This window comes from Felis catus, chromosome B2 (genome assembly GCF_018350175.1).
Source record: "Felis catus isolate Fca126 chromosome B2, F.catus_Fca126_mat1.0, whole genome shotgun sequence".
Taxonomy (NCBI): Eukaryota; Metazoa; Chordata; class Mammalia; order Carnivora; family Felidae; genus Felis; species Felis catus.
This window is the reverse complement of record NC_058372.1, coordinates 119,938,495-119,960,996: the sequence shown is the minus strand read 5'-3', so window position 1 is coordinate 119,960,996 and position 22,502 is coordinate 119,938,495. Positions and strand designations below refer to the sequence as shown.

Below are 22,502 nucleotides of genomic sequence, written 5' to 3'. Positions count from 1 at the left end.
TGCGTCAGGCTTATCTAGGGGGATCATCCCAGTAATAAATGGCACAGGAAGGATGTAGGGGAGACCCCGTGGCGCGCGCCTCGGCGAGCCGGGGGCGGGTACAGGTAGGGCGCGGCGCACCCCGTCCCGCCACCGCCCCGCAGCGGCCCCGCAGGCTCGGAGAAGACCCTCGGGGCAAGGGGCGTCCTCCCGGGCGGAAGGCACCACTGCAGCCCCGGCGGCCTGGGCCTCGGGCGTGCTGCACTCCGCCTCCGGACGCCCGCGGGAATCGGCGCCCACACGCCGCGCGTCCTCCGTCCCCGGCGCTGGGCGTCCCCGGCGGAGCCGCGCGCACTTCGCCGGGGAGAGTCCGCAGGCTCCCGCAAACCGGGACCCGCGGGAGGGGACGGGGAGAAGGGACACTCACCTCCCGCAGCCCGGACCGCCTCGGGATCCGAAGTTCAAGTGTCTGTCCCAGCCGCGGATCCGTGCGTCTGTATTTAGGTATTTACTCTCGTTCTTTCCAGTGTCGGAGTTTCCCCTTCGCGCTGTGCCTCTGGTGAAAACAGGACATCCCCTTCGGCCACCCACCCCCACCCCCCCCCACCCCCGCCAACAAATAGCGTACACTAGTGGGGGAGAAACGGGGCGGGGGGAGAAGCCGGCTCCGAGGGGGAGGAGGAAAGGAGAGGAGCCAAAACTCTGGACTGAGGCAGGGGAGGGGAAAAGTGGAAGAAAAGAAAAAGAGAGCGCGCGCACAGCCACCGCCGTCGCCACTGCCCAGCTTTTCCCAAAGCTCTCTGCCCCTCTGAACGGGAGCGACAACTTCACGTGGACAGGCTCGAAGTTTTGCGCGGAAGCCGGGAGCCGCGGAGCGTGCGCCGCGCGGCGGGCAGCCTTGCACTTGCGCGCGGGGTTGGGGGCGGGGGACGCCGCCGCCGCCGGCGCCCGCGGCCACTGGAGGCCGCCGGGGGCCCTGGGACCGGCGGCGCGCGGGGACCAACTTCTTTTTAGTCTATCTCGGTGACTGTCTTTTGTCATCGTTCGCGGTCCCGCGTGGGGACCGCTCGGGACCCTTGGCGTCCCCGGCGGCGCCGCAGTAATCTCCGCGCCCTCCGCGCCGCCCCCACCCCGCCCCCACCGGCTTGGCGTCGGCCGCTGCCACCCGCGACTGAGGGGAGGGACCCGCGGCCGCACTCCCCTCCCCGGACGAGGGAACCGAACCGCTGTCTGCCCCCACCTGCTTCTGCGGGGCAGCCCACGAGTTGCCTCCTACTCCGCAGCTACCCAGTCCCCGGGTGTAGGCCACTTCGGGTCCCCGGCCGGATCCCTTTCCACTTACCTACCCCAAGGGAGAAGACTGAAGGGACTTCTACTTGCAACCACGTAAAAGAAAAACCAACCTACGCCAATCGGAAGGGAGAAAATACCCTTTTCGGCGAACATGTATGCTAGGAAGGAGTAAGCAGTCCGGGGGGTAGGCTTTGCTGGGCAGGGCCTGGGCCCCTTCCAGCGCTGGGCACAGGTATAGGCATCCCTCCCAGACGCCCAAAGGTCAGACAGCGTCAGAGCTTCCCCAGGCACATTGCTGAAGTGACATTTCATGCCTAATCCTTCTGCGCATGCATTATGCACCCACATAGGATTTAATATTCTATGGGAAGGTATGTGTATATCATAACCAGAGGCCTCGGCAAAGTAGACAATAAACAACACATAAATTTTGCATCCATTTAATCACCTCTCCCCGACGCCTACCGTCTATTTTAGGAGCATCTTCCTTAATTGTCACATCATTATAAGTATTTTCATTTATTGAGAATTTACTGTCAGTGACTATACTGGTCCCTTCTGGTAGGTAGGTAAAGTTCATTTAATTTTCACAGTTCTAAGGCCGTTATTCCATGGTGGTTATTTAAGCCCCACTAAGAGATAAGGAAACCGAGGCCCAAAGAAACCTAAGTAACTTTCCCAAAGCCAGCCCAGTGGACTCTAATCAGAAAGCGAATGATTCGACAAGCAGTTCCCCGCATTGCCTTAGATGTGGTGGGAGAGATTAGGAGGTCACTAGTGGAATTTACCCCTATTCAAAGAAAATTTAATGCGTTTTAATGTTTTCTCAACTGAATTATTTTCTGCGAAAAGTTCGGAACAAGACTTCCCCTTTGTTTCCGCTTGGTCTCTTGCAACTGACAGCAAGACCGTCAGGTTCAAAAGCAAAAACCCATATCGAATTCTTGTAGTTACAACTTATTTTTTCATCAGTGGGGCATTACCCACAACTATGAGCCGGCAATGGAAAAAGTGAGGTTGTAAATTTAAACCGATACAGGCACTCATTGCCGCTATCGCCACTCACTGGGTCTCGATCTTTCCTGAAGATTGATTTAGATTTGCCAGTCACCAGGTTCCCTTCTCTGCTTCCTGAAGTGGAAGGGGTTCTGGTGGTGGATTTGGTGCAAAGAGGATTTGGGGCATGGTCTAAAGCACATCCCGGCCTGTAGAGGACATCAGTTAATATATACTTAAGTCAGAAATATCAATGGGAAGATGCTAATTACCTTTACAGATCTTATCTTCCCCCATTTTACAGGTAAGAAAACTAAGGGGTCAGAATTTGTAGCAGCTTCCTAGTAAATGGCAGACCTGAAATTCAAACCAGCCTCTCTGTAACCCAACGACCACTGCCAGCCACTGCGATGCTATTATTATTAACCGAGTAGTCAGAAAAATAGTAAATATTTTAGTGTAGCGTATATGTTTCATGACTATACCAAATATCATGTAAAAGGTAAATGCAGTGCTGAATTGAATACGCTCCTCATAAGACCACAAATTTATGAATTTTATTTTGGTATAAAACATTGTGTTAGTCCGACCTCTAAATAAAGGTGGGGAGATGCACAATTTGGATAAAATAAAATTTCACACAAATGTAATTTTATATTCGTACAAATATAATTTTTAGCATTTTTTTTACTCCCTCTTAAAATCAAATTTTCGGCAAGACTGACCTTGCTTTCAATTTTCTTTGATCCCACATGATTTTTTTGTACATTTTCATAAGAATGTATTTACCGGAGTTATTTTTAAAAACCTAGAATTATATCACGATACTAGCATTCAGCTTATTACTGTCTTCCAGTCCATCTAGTCTTAAACGTACACATATTATATGGACACTAGTGATATAAAAAGTCGTATTTTAGTCCAAGTTTTAAATAAGAAATTGAGCATGGGAAACAAAGACTTTTAAGGCTGCATAGGTGAAATGTATCACTTGTTTAAACAAGCATTATTTCCAGCATGTCTATTGAGTGTCACTTCTATAATTATGGCTTGATCACCTGTAATATTATTAACTTAATATTTTTCTTTAAACTATTTGTATTGTAAGTTTCTGTAACAAAGGAAACTTTTTATCATCATCATCATAAATGAGAAATCAATGTAATTTACCATGAATAGAAAATGACCTTGCAAATGAAATAAATTGAGAAACACTATTTTAAATAAATACGTTCCTCATTGTCCTTCAGGCTCCCCAAAACATATTTCAGGCCTTTCCTTTCCATTATGGTAAAGAAATGTTGAGTCTGAGATGCTTTTAGGTATTACTTTTAAAATTCTGTTTTTATTCAATTATTGATTTCCTTGCCTAAAATATACCTGAAGTATCTGAAGTTGAGGTGTCTTTTTGAAATTAATTTATTTTTTATTGTTTTTCTTAGTATCTTACTTGTGGTAAAATTCAAACAGTTCATAAGCACACAATTAAAAAGCCAATTTACTCTCTGGAGAGGCTATCACAGTTGCTCATTACTCTCCCCTGCCCTCTGACTGGACTACACTCCCTTCATTTTAGGCCTTAACCTCTGAGAAAGAAACGTTCCAACTGTTAACCTCGTGACATGGCAGCATCTATTGGCCCAGTCTGGTACTGCAGCAAAGTTCTACAAGGCAATGAAGGGGAGAGGAGACAGCAAAACAATAAGAAAGGGCCAAAGAGCCTGAAAAGACAGGTGGGGAAATTCCAAAGTCTTCTGGAAAATTTGGAAGTGATTCAGAGATATAGACCCTACATAATAGGAATCAGGCCATCAGAATATCCATAAATATCCGACTTAATCTGACAAAGGACGTTTGTTTGGGAGCAAAAAATATTGTGACTTTATAGTGAAAATTGGTGGCATGTAAGTTTCTCTTACTAGCAATTCCTTTAACCAATCCCCTCTCCCACGCCCCCCACCCCCACCCCCGCACGCAGGGCGGGATGCTTCTACAGTTATCTACTACTATTTGTTTATTTGTCAAGGGTGCATAGTACTGTTTTGGCATTGGGTTTTATAGAAGACAAATTAAACAAACAAAGCCCTCTAGGAGCTCATAATCCAAAACATAATTTTTACTTTTATTTAATTTAAAAGCAACCTTAAGGGAAAACCATTCTATCACTTTAGTAAGAACAAACATTAGGCTAAGAAAAGTTAATAAGACACTGCATTCACCAAAAAAAAAAAAAAAAAAAAAAAAAAAAAAAGAAGCCAGAAGACTGGATGCTTATAGAAGCAATCCCAAAATTGATCTCTGGACTTACTCCAGTGGTGTACCTTTGAACTCCAGCTGGTAGTGGATACGATTCTTAAAAAACAAAGTTATTCAATCGTTTCTCAGTAAATGCTAAGCAAACCCCTTGAGCTTGGGGGAGAATGGCCTTTCAGAGGCCAGCATCATTATGAACTAGGTTTAACACTGTTTTACTCAACTAGCCTACCAGTGACAAACCACGGGAACAAAGGAGGGTAAGACACAATTGCCCAGGAATCTAAAGTGCTATGCTGCTGGTACTAAAATCTGTGAATAAACACACATTCTGAGTAATTTTGTGCAAACAGATCAAGCTTAAAAAGGTTTCTACTGGTTTGTGAAAGTGAAGAAATCAGATCTGCAGGGGACCTGTTGGGTCATTCTCTTCTGCTGGGCTCTCTACTAAACTTCCTCATTCTTGGCAACGTCTCTAAAGAAAAGGAAGTAAGTGCACACTCTCTGGGAGACAGCTTCATGATATTTACTTTTGAATTCTCTCTTGAAAGTTTTTCTCAAGTTAAATCCTTTTAGTACCATACTATGCAGTTCTACTCTATCTTTCATGTTTACACCCAACCTTCAGCTGTTTATAAACAGATATCATGCCCACTTTTAGTCATCTGTGAGCCACGTTAAACAAATGTAAGGCCTTTTAATCTTGTTTCGGCTCAGTCTCTCCAACCCCTTAATCATTCTTATTGCTTGTCTCTGAACTATTTCCAGTTTCCTAGATGTTCATTTTTGTTAGACGTATCCCACATTGAACACACTGTTCCAGGTGTGGTCTCATTAGCATACTACAATGAGCCTTTTTGTTTTGTTTTGTTTTGTTTTGTTTTGTTTTTGTTCTTCTGTGGCCTTATGTTTTGGCTCCGTTGCAAATCAGCCCCAACTTATGCTACTTTCATATTCTAACAAACTTACATGTAACTTTTTTCTCTATTCTCACTTCAGAGTTTCTTCTGGCTTATTGTAATAGTCTTGATTTCTCAAGTACTTCAAATGCCCAGTTTTAAATGATAACAGTAGTCAATGCACGAACAATATCACTGTTGTCCTTTTTTATTTCTTTGGCTTCTACCCACCTACATTTCAAATTAGGAAAGACCTAACTGATCTATTTTTTATACACCTCTTTATTATATATCCTTATGATGTTCATCGACTTATAAAGAGTGTCCGCTAATTATAATTCCAAAGTGCCCCAGGGGTGCTTGGGTGACTCAGTTGGTTAAGTGTCCAACTCTTAATTTTGGCTCAGGTCATGATCGCAGGGTCCTGGGATGGAGCCTTATTGACAGCTCAGAGCCTGCTTGGGATTCTCTCTCTCCCTCTCTCTTTCTGCCCCTCCCCACTCTCATGCACATGCGTGTGCCTTCACAAGGCATAAATACATAAATATTTTTTAAAAATACATAAATACTTAAAAAATACATACACACACACACACACACATATGTAAAATTCCAAAGTGCCCAAATGATGGAGGGCAAATAAATCAATTTGACAATTTTAATGTAATTCATTTGGCATGGTTTGCTCCATTACCTATTTATCTTATAAAATCTCAAAGCTAGGAAGGCTGCTAAATTGCAACTATCTATTTAGACTGAATATTTTTTAATGAAAATGTTATAACTGAAAATTGTAAAGAAAATTTTCTCTTTTTAAAAAAAATTGCTTATTTGAGAAAGGGAGAGAGAGAAGCACCTTCAACCAGGGAAGGGCAGAGGGGCTCAAACTCACGATCTCTGAGATCATGACCTGAGCCCATGTTGGATGCTTAACCGACTGAGCCATCCAGGTACCCCATAATTGTAAAGAAAGTTTTCTTTTTTTTAAAGAATTTTTTTGATGTTTATTTATTTTTGGGAGAGAGACAGAGAGTGAGCAGGGGAGGGGCAGAGAGAGAGGAAGACCCAGAATCTGAAACAGGCTCCAGGATCTGAGCTGTCAGCACAGAGTCTGATGCGAGGCTCCAACTCACAAGCCACGAGATCCATAGCGTGACCTGGGCCGAAGTCTGACGCTTAACCGGCTGAGCCACCCAGGTGCCCCTAAAAAAGCTTTCTAATGTCCGTTCTTTTCACTGTGTTCTAGAACACAAACATTTAGAAACAATGTCTTTATACACTGTTTTCCAATTTCAGGTGTATATTCTCACCCTGTCCCCAACACACATTAAAATGACTTCCCTGTTCACCTGATTCTTTTATTCTGCCACCAACCGTCTCAAAATAAGTGGCCAACACTCAGCGCGTCTACTTCTCAACCTCGTTAAATCCTAGAAATCTAGCTTTTCTCTCTTTTCTTTGCAGAGACTGCTCTCTTTAAGATCATCAGTGGTCTCCTAATGGTCATTTCTTCTGCATCACCCTTGACTTCGGGGAAGCATTTGGTATTCTTGACAGCCTTCTGCTAATTTTCAGTAGCCTTCTCCTCTTTTGACTTCCATGATTCTGTGTTTATCCCCTGACTGTACTTCCCTAGTTGATACCGATTCTCTGAATCATGCTTAAAAATAGACCTAGACATAAGTTCTCTTTATTTATATTCTGTCTTTTACAGTTTCATTCACTTCTGTAATCCCTTCTTTCACCCTAAATGGGCAACTTTAGGACATAAATCTTCTTCCTAAAAGTCTGGGCATCTCACACTGAACATACTCAGAGCTGAATACATCACCTGTCCGCTCTGCCCCTCCCACCGACTCCCCTTCTTGACTTAATTTTGTCACTGGCACCACCTTCATAGAGGTCCAACACTTAGAGTTCATCCTTACTCTCTTTCTTACCTTCCAGGTACAGTAAGTCAACAGGACAAGTTTATTTTGCATTGGCAGAATATCTGTCCTTCCATTTCTTTCTCACTGCTGCCTCCCCAGGCCAGATTTTACACGTGCCTCTTCTGTCAGAATTGCCATCCTGCTCCCCTAGGCTCTCTTCCGCTAACCCATTAGACAGAGATGTGAGTTTTTCTTTCTCTAAAGTACAGTTATTCTCTCAGCTAAAAAAACTACAGTAGGTTTCAAATGTCTACTTAATAAAGTGCAAACATCTTAACCCAGCAGTGAACTGCCCAGAGCAGATGTGGCAAACCAGAACTTTCCATCTTTCTCTCTCGTGCATAGTCCCTTGTATCTAGCAGGTGATCAATATTTACTTACATAAAATTTTTTAAAGTTTATGTATTTTGAAAGAGAGAGAGAGAGAGAGCAGGGGAGGGGCAGAGAGAGAGAGAGAGAGAATCTGAAGCAGGCTCTGCACCAGCCGCATGGGACCCGACACGGAGCTTGAACCTACGAACCATGAGATCATGAGCCGAAACCAAGAGTCAGACGCTTAACTCACTGAGCCACCCAGGCGCCCCAGATAAATACTTACATAAATTAATTAATTACTTGAAATTCGGTACTTAAATGAAGGATGATCAAATACTTCAGTTGACCACCTCTGCTTGCAGTAGAGCAGAGAGTAGTCTGTATGATGGGAATCCTCCTGCCTGCTTAATTTGTTTTTGGGTAACACCAACTCATGTAGGATCCCCTTTGGGCAATTTGATACCCTGTAAGCCCAAAACAACTTCCCTCTTTTATATTCTTTGTACTGTTTCACATTAGCAGAGATGAAGTGTTCTGCCTGTGTCCTACAGTTCAGGATCTGTGACGAAGCATCCCAGCGTCATGACCGAATTTCCAAAGCAGCCATGAGCTCAAAACAACAGAGAACGGGACACATGGCTCAGGAGGAGAGTTTGAGGACCACTCACCAAGACAAGAGAGGGAAGGCTGGGGTAGAAACAGGCAGGAGGAGAGGGATTCAGGATGACTTCCTTTTTTTTTTTCCTCGATTAGTGTGCCATGTAGTGCTGGGGATCTAATAAGCACTCATTATTACACCGATTACATGAACTTATTTGGTTGGAGACTCCCTGCTAACTTGATATTAACTGAAAGTGGACCATAGTCACCCCATCTGAAATAAAAGCATGAGCGCACATGCCTTTGTTTCGAGATGAAATGGGCTAGTGCAAAGTGCAAAAAGCTCTGTGGTCTCTAAAGTGCTATACGCTCATGTCAGACGAAACCTTGGGGAGGTCTGTGTGCTGTTGCTCCCTAATCCTGCCTCATTTGGACAGTTGAGTGCTTAAAATACTGTAGCATTTTTCTCTTTAACCTTCAAAGAGACAGTCTAAATAATAACCATGGATCTTTTGCCCCCATTGAGCCAGCGAAACAATTTCAAAAAATAGAAATCCATAAACACTTCTAATTTTCCCCCAAATTGGCTCTATTGCCAAAAAAATGGTTCGTAACAGCAAGGACCAATGCCACCGACAACATCAGTCTTAAGGACCTCAAGAGCCTGGTGGTGTTGCCTAGTTTTCATCCTGGGTTTCAGGATATCAAGTTCCTAAACCCTTCTTTCACTGTCAAGTCCTTTCCTCAGTCCTCCTGTTCACAGACCTGTTCTTTGGTGAATGGCCCCACTGACAAGTTCCTCACTGAAACTTTCTTCTCTCGGCTTCCATGGGTCAGCACTGGACTTGGTCACCTCCGGCCCCTCTGACTCTTCCTTTATCTTTCTTTGAATCCATTCTGGCCATTTAAATGTCGATGTCCCTTAGCATCTGCTCTTAGCATGCAAACATGCTTACTCAATGTAAGGAGGTACAGCGATGAGCCAGACATAATCGCTGTCCTCAGAAAATTTCAGTCTAGAGCAAGAAATAGGACAGTTAAAAATAGTTATTACATGAGAGAGAAAGTGTCAAGCTCCTTACGAGAAACATTGACAAGCCTGCTACTTTAGTTCAGAACAGAGAGAGAGAGAGAGAGAGAGAGTTTGCTTCCATCTGAGGGAAGAAAGGAGGTAGCATTTGGACCCTGGCCTTTAGACCAAGAAGAGTGTTTATGCCTAGGAATATGTATAATTCTATACAAGAAAAACAGAAGCCATTGTCTGTCCCTTCCAGCCACCCCCAGAATAAGATACTCCTCTCCTCGTGTTCCCTTACCTATTAATGGCACCAATAACCCCCCAGCCACCTGGAGGCACAAATGACTCCTTTCATTCCTTAACCCTGTTCATCCAATCAGTTGCTGAATCCTAGAGGTCTCACTTCTGTGATAAGCTTCGCTTTATCCCTGCCCTCGTATTTTTTTTTTTTTAATGCTAACTTAATCTCTGCCTCGTTTACTCTCACATATCCTATTTAAGTAGCCATACAATTGGTTTTCCCATTTCTAATGCCTTTCCCCACTTCTATCAGATTACTCATTTTACAACACAGTTCTGTCCATGTCACTACTTTATTTTGGGGGGAAATAAATCTTTATGATCACCATCCCAGAGCTTCCGCTCTCTCGTCCCATCCTGTCTTCCCAGCGCTAATTGCTTTGCTCTCGGCGCCTCAGCCACCCCCACCATAGGTGATCTTTGCTCTTTCTCACGAACTCCTCCATAGCTGTTTGTGAGGTACGGGTGCTAGTCTACAAGTATGATGATTATAAGATTTTATTCACCTTCGGATCCTCTGAAGCGCTTAATGTAGAAGCTTACACTGAGTAGTCACTACATAAAAAGGTGTTGAATAAATCAATGAGAATTCTTTAATAAATATACCGCATACATACTGTCTCAGTCTTCTCGTATTGCCTAGGACTCATGGAAATATACCTTTGTGTTAATGGGCATAACTATAATTAGAGAGAGACAGAGAGAGAGAAGAAATCCTAAAAGGGAGAATAGGCCAGTGGAAGGAGTTATTCTATCTCCTTCATAGGCTGTTGTTGAGAATTGGTTCATGGCATCACACACTGGTTTTCGTGTGTGTGGAGGCAAAGTCATAGTATCATCAGAATTACATGCTATTTATATCTTGAAGGCATTAAGAATTGTGTAACTAATCAAGTTTCTCTTTGTGACTCCCTGCAAAAAAGTTTAAAGCCACATTTGGGACTCATCCCCAGCAAGGGTAGAGGTGACTAGCGTGTGTCTTTTTGTTTTAGTGTTGGCCTCTACAGCATATAAGGCTCCGTCTTATCTTCTTTCTTACCTGCTTTTGTTTTTTAAATTATATTTTATCCACATAAGCCTCCGGTAAATAAATAGCTGTGAAAAGCATTCACACTATTTTGAATGATTACGTAACAAGGAATGGGACCAAAAAACGGGCAAAAAAAATTCCAGGGCTAGAATTTTAGGAAGCTTGCATTTAAAAATATATATACATCATACATTCTTATGAATTCCTTCCACTGTTTCTCTAACTTGCTTACTCCACCCTTGTCAGCAACCCACCAAAAAGTTCCAGGTAATAGATTTCCTTACTTTTTTCCATAACAGTAGGATAATAATTGTCTTAGGATAACTGATTGTATAAACCGTAAATAAGTTTGGTTGTAATGTGGCCCAAACTTTTCATTCTCTAGCTACGAAACTCTGGTTGCAGAGAAGTTAAGTGATTTATTTGCTCATTAAATGTTGGGGAAATGCAAATGGAGTAGAGGTCTCTCAACTCTTCACACAACGATTGAAGTTACTCAGCATAACATGTGTATATTATTGTGCCTGTGGATGACACATTTTTAACAGGAACCCCAAATATAATATTAGTTTTATGAAAACATGCAACTAATTGAGAAGTAGTGCAATTGACAAGACCCACTCTTTTTATGCCCCCCCCTTTCTTTCCAACTCTTTGTTCCCATGGATTGTTTTTAGCATCTTATATTTTCTGAATATAATTGGAAACGCATAAAACAATTTTTGGTATAGATTTCCTATAGCATATCGTTCAAAATATTATTACACAGATGAAATAATTAGATCCATTTACCATGGTTATCAAATTTCAGGAATCAAGAGAGTATGGCCTACCCTTATTACTAATGCTACATAAAGGAGTTGGATATTAACTCAGCAGCAAGTTGCAACTGGCAAATAAGAACAAACCAGAAGTGTTATGTGTGCATATAACACTTTTTTTAATTTAAAATTTAGATTCACTATTTTTGAGGTAAAGCATGACTTGAGTTTAAACTTTGATTTTTAGTATCAAAACTCAAAGATGTTTATGTTTGATGTGATTGCTTTATCAATATTAGATAAATATTAGCCATATTTATATCAAAGTTATTTCATACATTATTTGAATATAGTTTATAATTTAATTGTATTTCATAATATATTTTAATTATAATTTAATAATATTATTTATCAAGAGATTTCTATTAAATAGCAAAACAATGCTAATACATTTTGAACACATTGCTGAGATACTTAACTTAAAAACTATCAAACTGAACACAAAGCATGATACATGTACAACACACAAGAACTGCTCATGTAGATTGAGAACACAATCATGCGTGGCTTTTGGTACCCATTGCCAACACCTGAAAATATTTAATTTGTACTTTTAATATCGGAACACCTAAAAATACTCTTATTCGGTGTTTTCTTTCATAAAACTTCATAACCTGTAACATGCAGCCTTTAAAACAATCAGTTCTTGTGCTGTCATTTAAATTCTTGCTGAGAAAAATATCAGACTTCAAGCTAATTTGAGGAGCCTCCATATTTTATGTCTGTGTCAATCCTCTGATGAATATGTAAAATTAAAAGTAGTTTTCTATTTCCAAATAGCAAACATCACAGCTCATCAAGACTTACACTCATTTCACAAATTAAACCCACAATGCATTGTTTATGCATTTAGTTCAATATGCAAACAATGCCTCATTGAGGGTTGTATTTCAAAACAAATAAAAAGTTGCTTTAGTTCCTTTTTCATGTCATTGTAACTTTGAAGTGTAGGCTTTTATGAAATAGCTTCTCATGGCCATCAGTGGTCTGTATACCATGGGTAACTAGCTAGATTAACTCCTACTTTAACTTTACCGCTCGTTATGGAGTCTACAAATTGTACCTTGGTGCCGCTCTTGATCAAAGATAAAAGAAAATGTTTTGTCTCCTCAGTTTTGCAATCTGTATTTCATTAGATCCCTCAAATCATTAAGCAGCAAATCTGTTATTGTAACGTCATTAGCATTTCTGCTAAATTAGTGGAGATGAATAATGTTTCATATAAAAACTCACAAAGGATTACTCTACTCAGTACCTATGGAATTTTGTACTTTCAAATACTGCATACCAGTTTAAAAATGAATGTCTGTGGCTCTTTTCTTGTTTTGAAAATTTATATAATAATCTAAGATTTGAGATAGCCTAATAAAATAGTAATTTGTACTTATTAAGATGACCCCAAAATTCCAGTTATTAATAACTCATTGTTTTATATGAGTTAATCCACACTTAAAAAAAAAAACACAAAAACTCCTCTTGCAAAGACTGTTCCCTTTTCTTTATATCCTTAACTGCTTCTTCATAGTTTCATGACTTGATGAAGTTCTATTAAGAGACCTCTGGAATTTTCTTGTGAAGAAACTGAAGAGTCCAGTCATCTTACAAAAATGAAGACAAGAACACAAACAAAACTCAACAGGAATTGCTTTTTGTTTAGCCTTTCCCAAATCCCATCAGATTTTTCATGGAGTGTAGCCACCAAAACTGCAATCCCATTTCTGATACAGATGAACCATAATTCTGGGCAAAAGTAGAACCATTTCTCTTATGTTTCTAATGTATTTCTAAACAACATCAAGAATGTAACAGAGTATTTTGTGATAGTCCTACCAGCATCTCGGCCTATTTCTTCAGAAATAATCTAATTGTAACAGTTATCCCTCCGGGACTGTTACCTACAATTTAGAAGTCATCGTCTCAAAGTATTGTTCCTGGTACTGTTTGCTAAGTCAATTGCCTTGCAGTTCACAGCCTGAAATTCACCTCTATTAAGCTGTTCATGTACGCAGCCTTAAAGCATTTTTCTGAGTGTTTGCTTGACATTTTACAAACCGGAATGGGTTAATATCATCTAAAAGATGAAATATTTGACTGAAAATTTCTCCCTGTAGATCACCTTCAAAAATATTATAGGTCTTGGGGCACCTGGGTGGCTCAGTCGGTTAAATGTCTGACTCTTGATTTCGGGTCAGGTCATGATCTCATGATTAGTGAGATCAAGCCCTTCATGGGGCTCTGTGCTGACAGTAAGAAGCCTCCTTGGGATTTTCTCTCTCCCTCTGCCTCTTCCTCTCAAAATAAATAAATAAACTTAAAAAAATTCAAAAATATATTAAACGCCTGTTCTCTATTTAGTAGCCTGTTTGATATTAAACCTCAAAAATGCCATTTATCCTGTTCTGTTTTCTAGCTGAAAGCCAGTTATTCTCTACGTCAAAATAAAACCTATTATTTATAATGGAATCTTTGATATAGAAAGAATCTAGTTCCTAAAGTAAATAACACACAAAAGCAATACCCCAAGAAAGGTATGCTTCTTTCTCCAAAATAATTTGAATTCAACACGTATTAATCCTACCAGTAATTTTATATGCTATTTATGTCATTTTTGCTTATGTAATAGGAAGTTGAGATCCATCAGTCTACTATAGATTAGAGTGTCCCCTCTGGAAACTTGAAAAACTGAGAATCCTGTCAGAAGTGTACAAGATGTCTAGAGCCTTAACTCTTTGTGTTAATAAATCATGTATTGTTTCTCAACAAATCGTACAATTTCATTATTAAGTTCCTTTAAATCTCTCTAATCAATTTGATGTGGTCCGGGTAACTTATTCTTAAGGGTGAACATCAAAGGACGAATGAGTTGGATAAGAGGCTACCTGAGTGGTAGGAAGCAGCAGGGGAATGAGGTAGGGTTAGATAAAGGAGTTACGTTTTGATTCTGGTTGCAGTCATAGCTAAGGATGTTCACTTCCCAGTCTCAGCAAGAATCCTTTGATATCATCCATAACCCATAGTCTCGAAGCATCATCTTAGGACATGGCAAATAGTAGGTATCTAATAAATGTTTGTTGCATAAATAAATTAATCCAATCTTAAACTTCAAGCTTAACACTAATGATATTTTTTGTTTGTTTCCCTAAAACAACCTTTTATGAGATTTCGGGCAGTCATGGCTGCATGAGTTTTGAGACTTCTACATCACAGAACAAGAAAATTGCTTTATTATACCTCAACCTGAATGGGAATGCATCTTGTTCATCTCTCTCTCTCTCTCTCTCTCTCTCTCTCTCTCTCTCTCTCTTTCTCTCTCTCTTTCTCACCGTTCTGTTACTTTAAGACAAGTTTTAAATGTAAGTAATATCTCTTAATTGATGTCACGTAGATAATGAGAGAACAAGGGCCAGGGTGGTTCTAGAATACACAAAAAATAGTCAAAGCCTTAATAATACTTTCAGTTTTTCATTAAAACATACTATTGTGAATGTGCTGATTTGGCAAAGAATGACCTCTTGGCTCTGAAAATTATTTTTCCTGTAATGTTAAATGGGTGTCAAGAAATTAATCCTCCCACCACACTTATAGAAACAATAATAGTATGAGTTGGTTATGAGCCGCTTTGATAGGGTACTGTAAAGCCCTTTAGTCTTTAAAGAGTCCTGGCATTAGGTAACTTTAATTGTTGGTTTCAGATGTCAGTCTCCATCAGGAACACAGCTGGAGACTGATAGGTGTCACTTGGGAATAAGCATTTTGGATTACTTTGAAGTCAATTGGACTGAACATGAAAATTTTATAGTTAGTGGCAGATTTCTTTTTAAGATATATTTAAGTAAAGTATCACTTAAACCAATTACATTAAAAACCATCCAGAATAAGAGACCTCAAAGGAAAATTCTCCTCAGTGGCAAAGTGTTAATCAAATAAACCAAGAAAACATTTTTCCCAAACCCATAATTTCCATGTTTTGAGTCGTTCTCATTTGGACACAGCCCATTTTTAACTCTTTCGTTTAATTTCTTAGGATTTTCTGTTTTAAAATTGTTATTTCAAAAAGTCATAGAGATGGTAAAACACACAGGGTGAGGCAAGTCGTGTAATGGTCAGGAACAGTAGGGAACACTTTGGGAGTTCTGTGTGTGCCTGGCTGTGACTGATCCCTTATGTTTTTAATTTTTTTTTTTACATTTATTTTTGAGAGACAGAGTGAGACAGAGAGTGAGTGGGGGAGGAGCAGAGAGAGGGGGAGACACAGAATCTGAAGCAGGCTCCAGGCTCTGAGCAAGAGTTCAGCACAGAGCCCGATGCGGGGCTCAAACCCACGAACTGTGAGATCATGACCTGAGCTGAAGTCAGATGCTCAACCGACTGAGCCACCCCGGCACCCCGTGACCCCTCACGTTTTTATGTGAGCCTCCCTGGAAGATACAAGATCAATGCCTCCTGTTTCTCAGAGTTGTCTTTTTTATACAGAGAGGAGTCAGGACTGACTCATTTACTCTCCAACAGGTGCAAGAGGGCACCAGGGTGTTTTCCCTTGATGGTTAGCAGGTTTCAATTTTGTTTCCTACTCGAGAGTTTACATACATCAGTTTTTAAACTGAGTTGTGATTTATAGCAGACTCTTAATGCCCTTGAAATCAAAATGAAAAGTAACTTAATATTAAAGTGCATGGATTCCAAATTAGTGCGCAGATAGGAGTCGGTACATGTCAGACTACGTGCTGCGTACTGGCATTAGGCAGTGAATCTACCCAAAACAAAACGAAACGAAACAAAAGGAAACAAACAAAAACCCCACAATTAAGAAAACAAAAAATAAATGATATGTACTGTATAAATTCACGGGCTGCAATGTTTCCATCTTTCCAGTTCTCCAGCTTTTAACTCTTATTTCAGTACAAAAAACTTCATATCAACATCAGACTGATCACTTCGTGCTTTATTCCCTCAATCTTCTCATTCTCGCCATCGCCTACGACACTATTAGACAGCTTCTTCTCTTCTTGAATTACTGCAGAAACTTTTGTTCTGGACACTTCATATATCGTACTGTTACTGGCATAGATAGCAAACAGAATGACTGCGGGTGATGACTCTTATATCTGCCATCAGAGGACATTTAGATCGAGCGCATTGCCCAGTTGCGGATCCAGCCGCAAACAAATGAATTTGTGATTTTTTTCCTAGAATTAGAGATACAATGATTAAACGCGTATGTTAGAGCTCTCTAAGAGTGGAAGCTGTCATAAGCATTATACCGTCACAGAGTCAGAGAGTGAAATGCATCTTAGGGTGTTTATCTCTCAGTGGGATACGAAGCCCTTCCTAACAATGGGTGGTCACACTTTACAGCTTCAGCATCGCGCTGTGTTTTACGCCTTAGTTTTTCCTTTGGATGCATAGGCCAGTGATCATAGTGGAAGAAACACTACGTAGGAAACCAGGGCCCCGGGTACCAGGTGCACCTCTGCCACCATTTGTTGGCATTTAACTTCCGTGTTCAGTTTCCTAATCTGCAGAAAAAGGGGATCCAGCTCAGTGGTTATTTCTAAAGACCTGCTCCAGCTTTAGCACTGATTCTGCCGCTCCCAACTTCTTGTTTGCCAGCCAATGAATAAGCATTTAATTGTTGCCTAATATGTACCTAGGTTGGATGAATTTCCCAGTGACTAAATAAATCTGTTTCCCAACTGAGGCCAGGTCTATAAATGGTAAGTAAATTAAACCAATAGCATAAGGGCTGCTCTACTCATATTTCTGCAGATTTTCTGTGAAGAGTAACTGGGGGTCAGGGACCAACTGCATACATGGGTCTGGCTGCTAATTTAGCATCAGAGGACCTGTGCTAATCCAGGATAATTACTTTTCAGGTCCAGCTTATCATGGGTGTGTGAATATGGCCGTCATTCAGATGGTGTCCTGTAACAACTTTCAAGTGATGGGAGGAGGGGAAGAAGTGAGTCATGTTAGTAGACATAATTACATGTAGTGAAAAAAGTACTGGGAGAGTTCAATTAAACCCACACAAATATATACACATAACTGGATGTGTTTAGTTAGGATTGGGATTGCCCACAGGACCGTATAATCATTGATAGTCTTGACTGATGTGATCTGTTAGGAACATTTGTTTTCTCCCAGAACGTCTCACCCACAGCTCTGTAAGGGATTGCAACACTCCACTATTAAGAATTGGTTTCTTGGGACGCCTGGGTGGCTCAGTTGGTTGAGCATCCAACTTTAGCTCAGGTCATGAGCTCGCGGTTCATGGGTTCGGGCCCCACGTAGGGTTCTCTGCCCTCAGTGTAGGGCCTGCTTCAGGTCCTCTGTCCCCCGCCCCCCCGCCCCTTCCTCATTCTCTCTCTTTCTCAAAAATAAATAAACATTAAAACAATATTATAAAAAGAATTGTTTTCTTTGAGATAAACAAAGATTCACCTGTTCACATGGACATATCTTTGCATAGGTGGTTCCATATGTTTTTAATCTATCTTAGTGGGACTTTTCTTTTTCCAATGTGATAGCAAAGTGGGTCACACTTTGTGTCACACAATAAAGATGGTTTGATGTGGACTAGGAAGATACAGTGTTTGAATGGTTTGGGAAGTATAGATTTGAGAGAAGTGTCACAGTGGAGATCAATTGGAACCAGAATGTTTCAAGAGGGGAGCCTCAGACCCCAAGAGAAGAAAGTCATCAGAAGGAGAGACAGGAGAGTAACAAAAGATACACTTAGTCAACTTCCTGCTCTATTTAGAGCCTATTGCTGGTTTATGTTTATGTCTTGGGTACCTTTGATAATATGATGCTGCTTATTCTTAGTACTTAAAACATTATCTTTACATTTATGCCACTTGGGAACTTCTGTGAGGCCAAGTTTTCATGTTAATTCTATTCGCTTATAAAATAGAATAACCATGGACAAATTGATTGATTTCTCTAAATCTAGCATAGAGATAACAAGAAGTCACTTTTCCTAACCTCTGATTTTGGAAGGTTCCATGGCTAAGGGGCAGGTAGGTAAAGAATAATCCCTACCAAAATACTAGCAAGGTTAACAATACTACAGGAAAATATATGGTAAGGATGTGTGAGTAATCTTTATGTAGTAAACAATGCAGTAATACTAACCAACTTTATTTCGAGTTTACCAAATGTTCTATATGGATAATCTCCTTTAATCCTGACAACTCTGAAAGGTAGCTACTATTTTTAGTCCATTTTACAGATAAGAAAACGAAGGCTTAAAAAGGTCAAGTCACTCAGTCTAACTCAATTTGCTGAGCACAGCAGAGATCCAAATGCAGGTTAATGAGACTATGGGTATGGATTGTCAAACAACCCTGGCAGAGAGCTCACTATAGTTGAAGGGTGTTGGTTGGCACCTACCGTTGGGGAAAAGAAAACAGACCAAAATGAAAACAAAAGATGGTTACTTGCTGTGGCATTTATGGAGTCATGGAAAAATATATTCAGGCTAAACTGAAATTGTCAGTAACCAAGATTTGTGTATAACTTTCCAAGCAGACCGAGGGGTTCACCATTATACAAATTGAATTAAGACATCATTGCCAAACCTCAGAACTTAGAGTGGACCTGTTACTAGGTAAGAAATTTCAGAGAAAATGGAAAATCCAGCTGACAGCATTAGTAACTTGGCATTATTGTTATCCTCTGCATCGCTGCTTGAGTTCTCGTAGGAGAAGCACTGATGGGAAAATTCCTCAGGTTGGTTCAAATACTGTGGGCTAGTTAATTCCGGGTGCCTTTCAGTGATGCTGTCCTTTCGGCTACTGTGACCATATGTGTGGGATAACATTATCACAGTGGCATCTATGGCCGAGAGACACACGGCTGAGGCTAGGTTTCTTCCATTTCACCCTCACTTGTTCTCATTCTCTGCATTTTTTTTCCATTGGGGTTTTGATATTTGATGTCAGCTCAGCAGAATCTTGACTTCAAATAGCGGTTTTCTCAGCCCCAATTTAAGACGAAAAATAGCATTAATGTGTAACTTGGACGGTAAATGTCATCCCTTTCCTAAGGTATTGTTTCGGATGGTCTATGTAGCTAGAGACAAGAGTTGTATTCCTGTGTTACCAAGAAAGTTACACTAGAAGGCTGAGACAAATAGAAAGAACCCTATGTATAGGCATCTTGCCCAGGCTTTCTACACCTTGCTTGCCTCCATGCTCCCATGATTGGAACTCCTTTCTCAAATATAACTATTTCTATAAATCAGCAAGAAAAAGACAATCATAGAAAACCAGACAACAGTCTTTAATATGTGCTTCTCAAAGGATGGTGTATGGAAAACCAATCAATACATGAGAAGATGCTCAATTTCATTGTTATAATGCAAATTAAAATTATGGGGAGATACACAAGAAGAACTAAGAGTAAAAAGGAAGTAATGCCAAGGGTTGGGGAAGATATGGGAAAAAGCCAAACTCCTGTGCAGAGAGTATTATATATTGGTCAACCATTTTGAAAAAATTTTGAGTCTCTACTAAAGCTGAATATATGTGGACTCCATGACTCAGCAATTCCACTCCGAGTCTATATCCACCAGGAACACAAAGGTATGTTCACCAAAAACCGAAACAAAATCAACAAACAAAAAAGCATGTGAAGAATATTCACTGCACGATCCATAATATCCAAACCGGAAGCTACCCAAATGCCGATCGACAGTGGAATGAATAAATTGTGGTACTTTCACACAATGGAATATTACATACACGATGAAAATGATTCACAAACACGTGCACAATATAGAGGAATTTCATAGGCATAATGTGCAATGAAAGAAGCCAGATATGAAAGAATGCATATGGTATGATTCCATTCAAGTAGAGTACAAAATGGACAGTAATGACGCCATATTTATTCCAAGTCAGAATAGTGTAGAGTCTTGGGGCTATATAGTGTGCAGTAAAAGGGTTTTGGGCTGTTGATAATGTCCTATTTTTTGATCTGGGTGCTGGTTACATGTGTGTTCACCTTCATTGAATTGCACACTTACGACTAATGTGCTTTTGTCTGAATTTATCTTATTTCTTCAGTAAAATAATTTCTAAAAATGGGTGAAGGAAGATTTCTTCCATAATACATGAATCTGAGTATCACATCAAATAGGTTGCATTTATTAGAATAGTTAGCAATCTCCTTAAAAAGCAGGCAGTGGAGATTTGACAGGATGAAACCAAAGTCAAGAAAGTTTTGATACGGGATGGGACGGTGGCAGAGAATCTGAAAGACTTGTGAGCACAGTAGGCCCAGAGGGAGAGCTGGTGTGGGTACAGCTGCATTTAGGAGGCAGCTGGGGATACTTTAAAGGGCCTGGATCAGGGAACGTGCAAGCAGACAAAGGAAGAGAGAAAGAGATTCTGGAATATAAAATGGAAAGCTGGAGGGTAGGACCCGAAAACACACTTCTCTTATTTCACAATTTGCCCAGGGCTAGACCTACTCGAAAATAACGTTGATGTTATTCCAAGTGACATAGAATTGAATTAAACTTTCACTAATAATTCAGAACAGTATACCTTTCTCCTTGTAAGCCTTGGTGGTCTTACACAGTGTTTCTTTCTTAGTTCTTCATTTACAATTCACTAAGGCTGAAAATGGAAGGAAGGAAGTGGGATTCAACCCACACAGAACATTCATTCTGTATGGACTTCCGACAGTAAATGTTACCAGTAAGACCGTGTGATTTTATACATGAAATACAATTTAGAAGTGTTCCAATACTAAATACAAGGGCTTCAATTAATAATGTTTTCTCAGAGATAATTTTATTTGGGGAAAATAATTTTCTGTATTCATTCATTCACTTATTCTGTGAAAACTTGATGAATTCATCATCATCATATATTATTATTAGGTCCTTCTCTTCAAACCTATAAGAATATGGACTACAGAAACAGCAGTCGCCAGCATAAATGCCTCCAACAATTTGAAATTATGGCCAAAATATAAATTATAAAAATTTTAAATAAAAGAGATGGCCTGGACCCCAAATAGAATGTGTGATTGAGAAATCATGCTGATGAGTTAAAAACATGGTAGAGAATTGAGAAATAAATGAAATAGTATAAAATATCCTGCACTTTAAATTCTATTGGATGCGTCTAATACCAGTTTAAAATGTTGACTTTTCCCTGTGTGTTTAACAGTATCACTATGCGAATATCGAGCCCTTGTAATGGAACCCTTATGGTGTTTATTTTTGTCTACGTGTTGAAACGGCACTGTTTCTACAGGGAGAACATGTAGTAGAGAAGCCACTTGTTTTCATCTCATTTTTCTGGGATCATTTATTCCCTTGGGTTGCAATAAAGATTACACTTCCCACTATAACTCTCAATCTCAGTGGATTCCTTTCTCTCTTTTTTTGTCAGGGATAGCAAAGATGGCCTCCAACAAAGATCTACAAAGTCAACTGGAGGTATTCAGCTTCTTCCTTCTCTGATGATCTGTTCCTCTGGGCGGTAAAAACTTTGCTTTTGTCTTTCAACAAAAATGTTGCTTGATCCCCATAGGGTTTTAATCCTGTGATTCCTTTTTCCTTCCTACAGCCAATTTCCCCATTCTTAAAAGAAGATACCCTGGCTCCTCATAGTTCGAAATAGAACATATATCCTTAAATCAATAGGCTGTTTTAAATTTAGGAAGTGAATGGGGCGCCTGGGTGGCTCAGTCGGTTGAGCGTCCGACTTCAGCTCAGGTCACGATCTCACAGATCTCACATTTTTGTTCCCGACATTTAATAATAAAAAAAATTTTTTAAAGAATTACAGCATCGAAAACGAGCTTAAAAATTCCCCTAATTTAGGGGCGCCTGGGGTGGCTCAGTTAGTTAAATGACCAACTTCAGCTCAGGTCATGATCTTGCAGTTTGTGGGCTTAAGCCCTGCATCAGGCTCTGCGTTGACAGCTCGGAGCCTGGAGCCTGCTTCAGATTCTGTCTCCCACTCTCTCTGTCCCTCCCCGACTTGTGCTCTGTCTCTCCGTCTCAAAAATAAATAAACATTAAAAAAATAATAATAAAGTTCCCCTAAC

The 22,502-nt window shown here is 40.4% G+C and overlaps 2 protein-coding genes across 17 annotated transcripts in view; one reads left to right on the top strand and one right to left on the bottom strand.

Moving 5' to 3' along the window:
- The window catches only part of EYA4 (EYA transcriptional coactivator and phosphatase 4), a 315,525-nt gene that overhangs the window by 277,839 nt on the left and 15,184 nt on the right, over positions 1 to 22,502 (bottom strand). For 2 of the 16 annotated variants that reach the window (XM_045058066.1, XM_045058068.1), the window contains exons 1-2: positions 1,326 to 3,258; positions 407 to 535 (exon numbers count right to left, since the gene is read on the bottom strand). The exons of 1 other annotated variant lie outside the window; for it this stretch is intronic. The gene's annotated coding sequence lies outside the window, so the exon portion shown is untranslated. Of the gene's footprint in view, positions 1 to 406; positions 536 to 738; positions 1,026 to 1,219; positions 3,269 to 22,502 lie in introns of those variants that run through there. 13 more of the 16 variants (XM_045058071.1, XM_045058063.1, XM_045058058.1 and 10 more) reach the window with 13 other exon arrangements.
- LOC111560525 (splicing factor, proline- and glutamine-rich-like) lies at positions 39 to 22,148 on the top strand. The gene is made up of 2 exons (XM_045058073.1): positions 39 to 483; positions 21,842 to 22,148. Exons 1-2 carry the CDS (start codon positions 39 to 41, stop codon positions 21,910 to 21,912), a joined length of 516 nt encoding a protein of 171 aa, XP_044914008.1. The 3' UTR covers positions 21,913 to 22,148.

What these genes read in the sequence shown, in the direction of transcription:
- LOC111560525 (XM_045058073.1), top strand. Translation starts at nt 39, where the DNA reads ATGGCACAGGAAGGATGTAGGGGAGACCCCGTGGCGCGCGCCTCGGCG. An exon ending in ATCCGTGCGTCTGTATTTAG is followed by an intron (nt 484 to 21,841) that starts GTATTTACTCTC and finishes TTTTTTTGTCAG; the next exon opens with GGATAGCAAAGATGGCCTCC.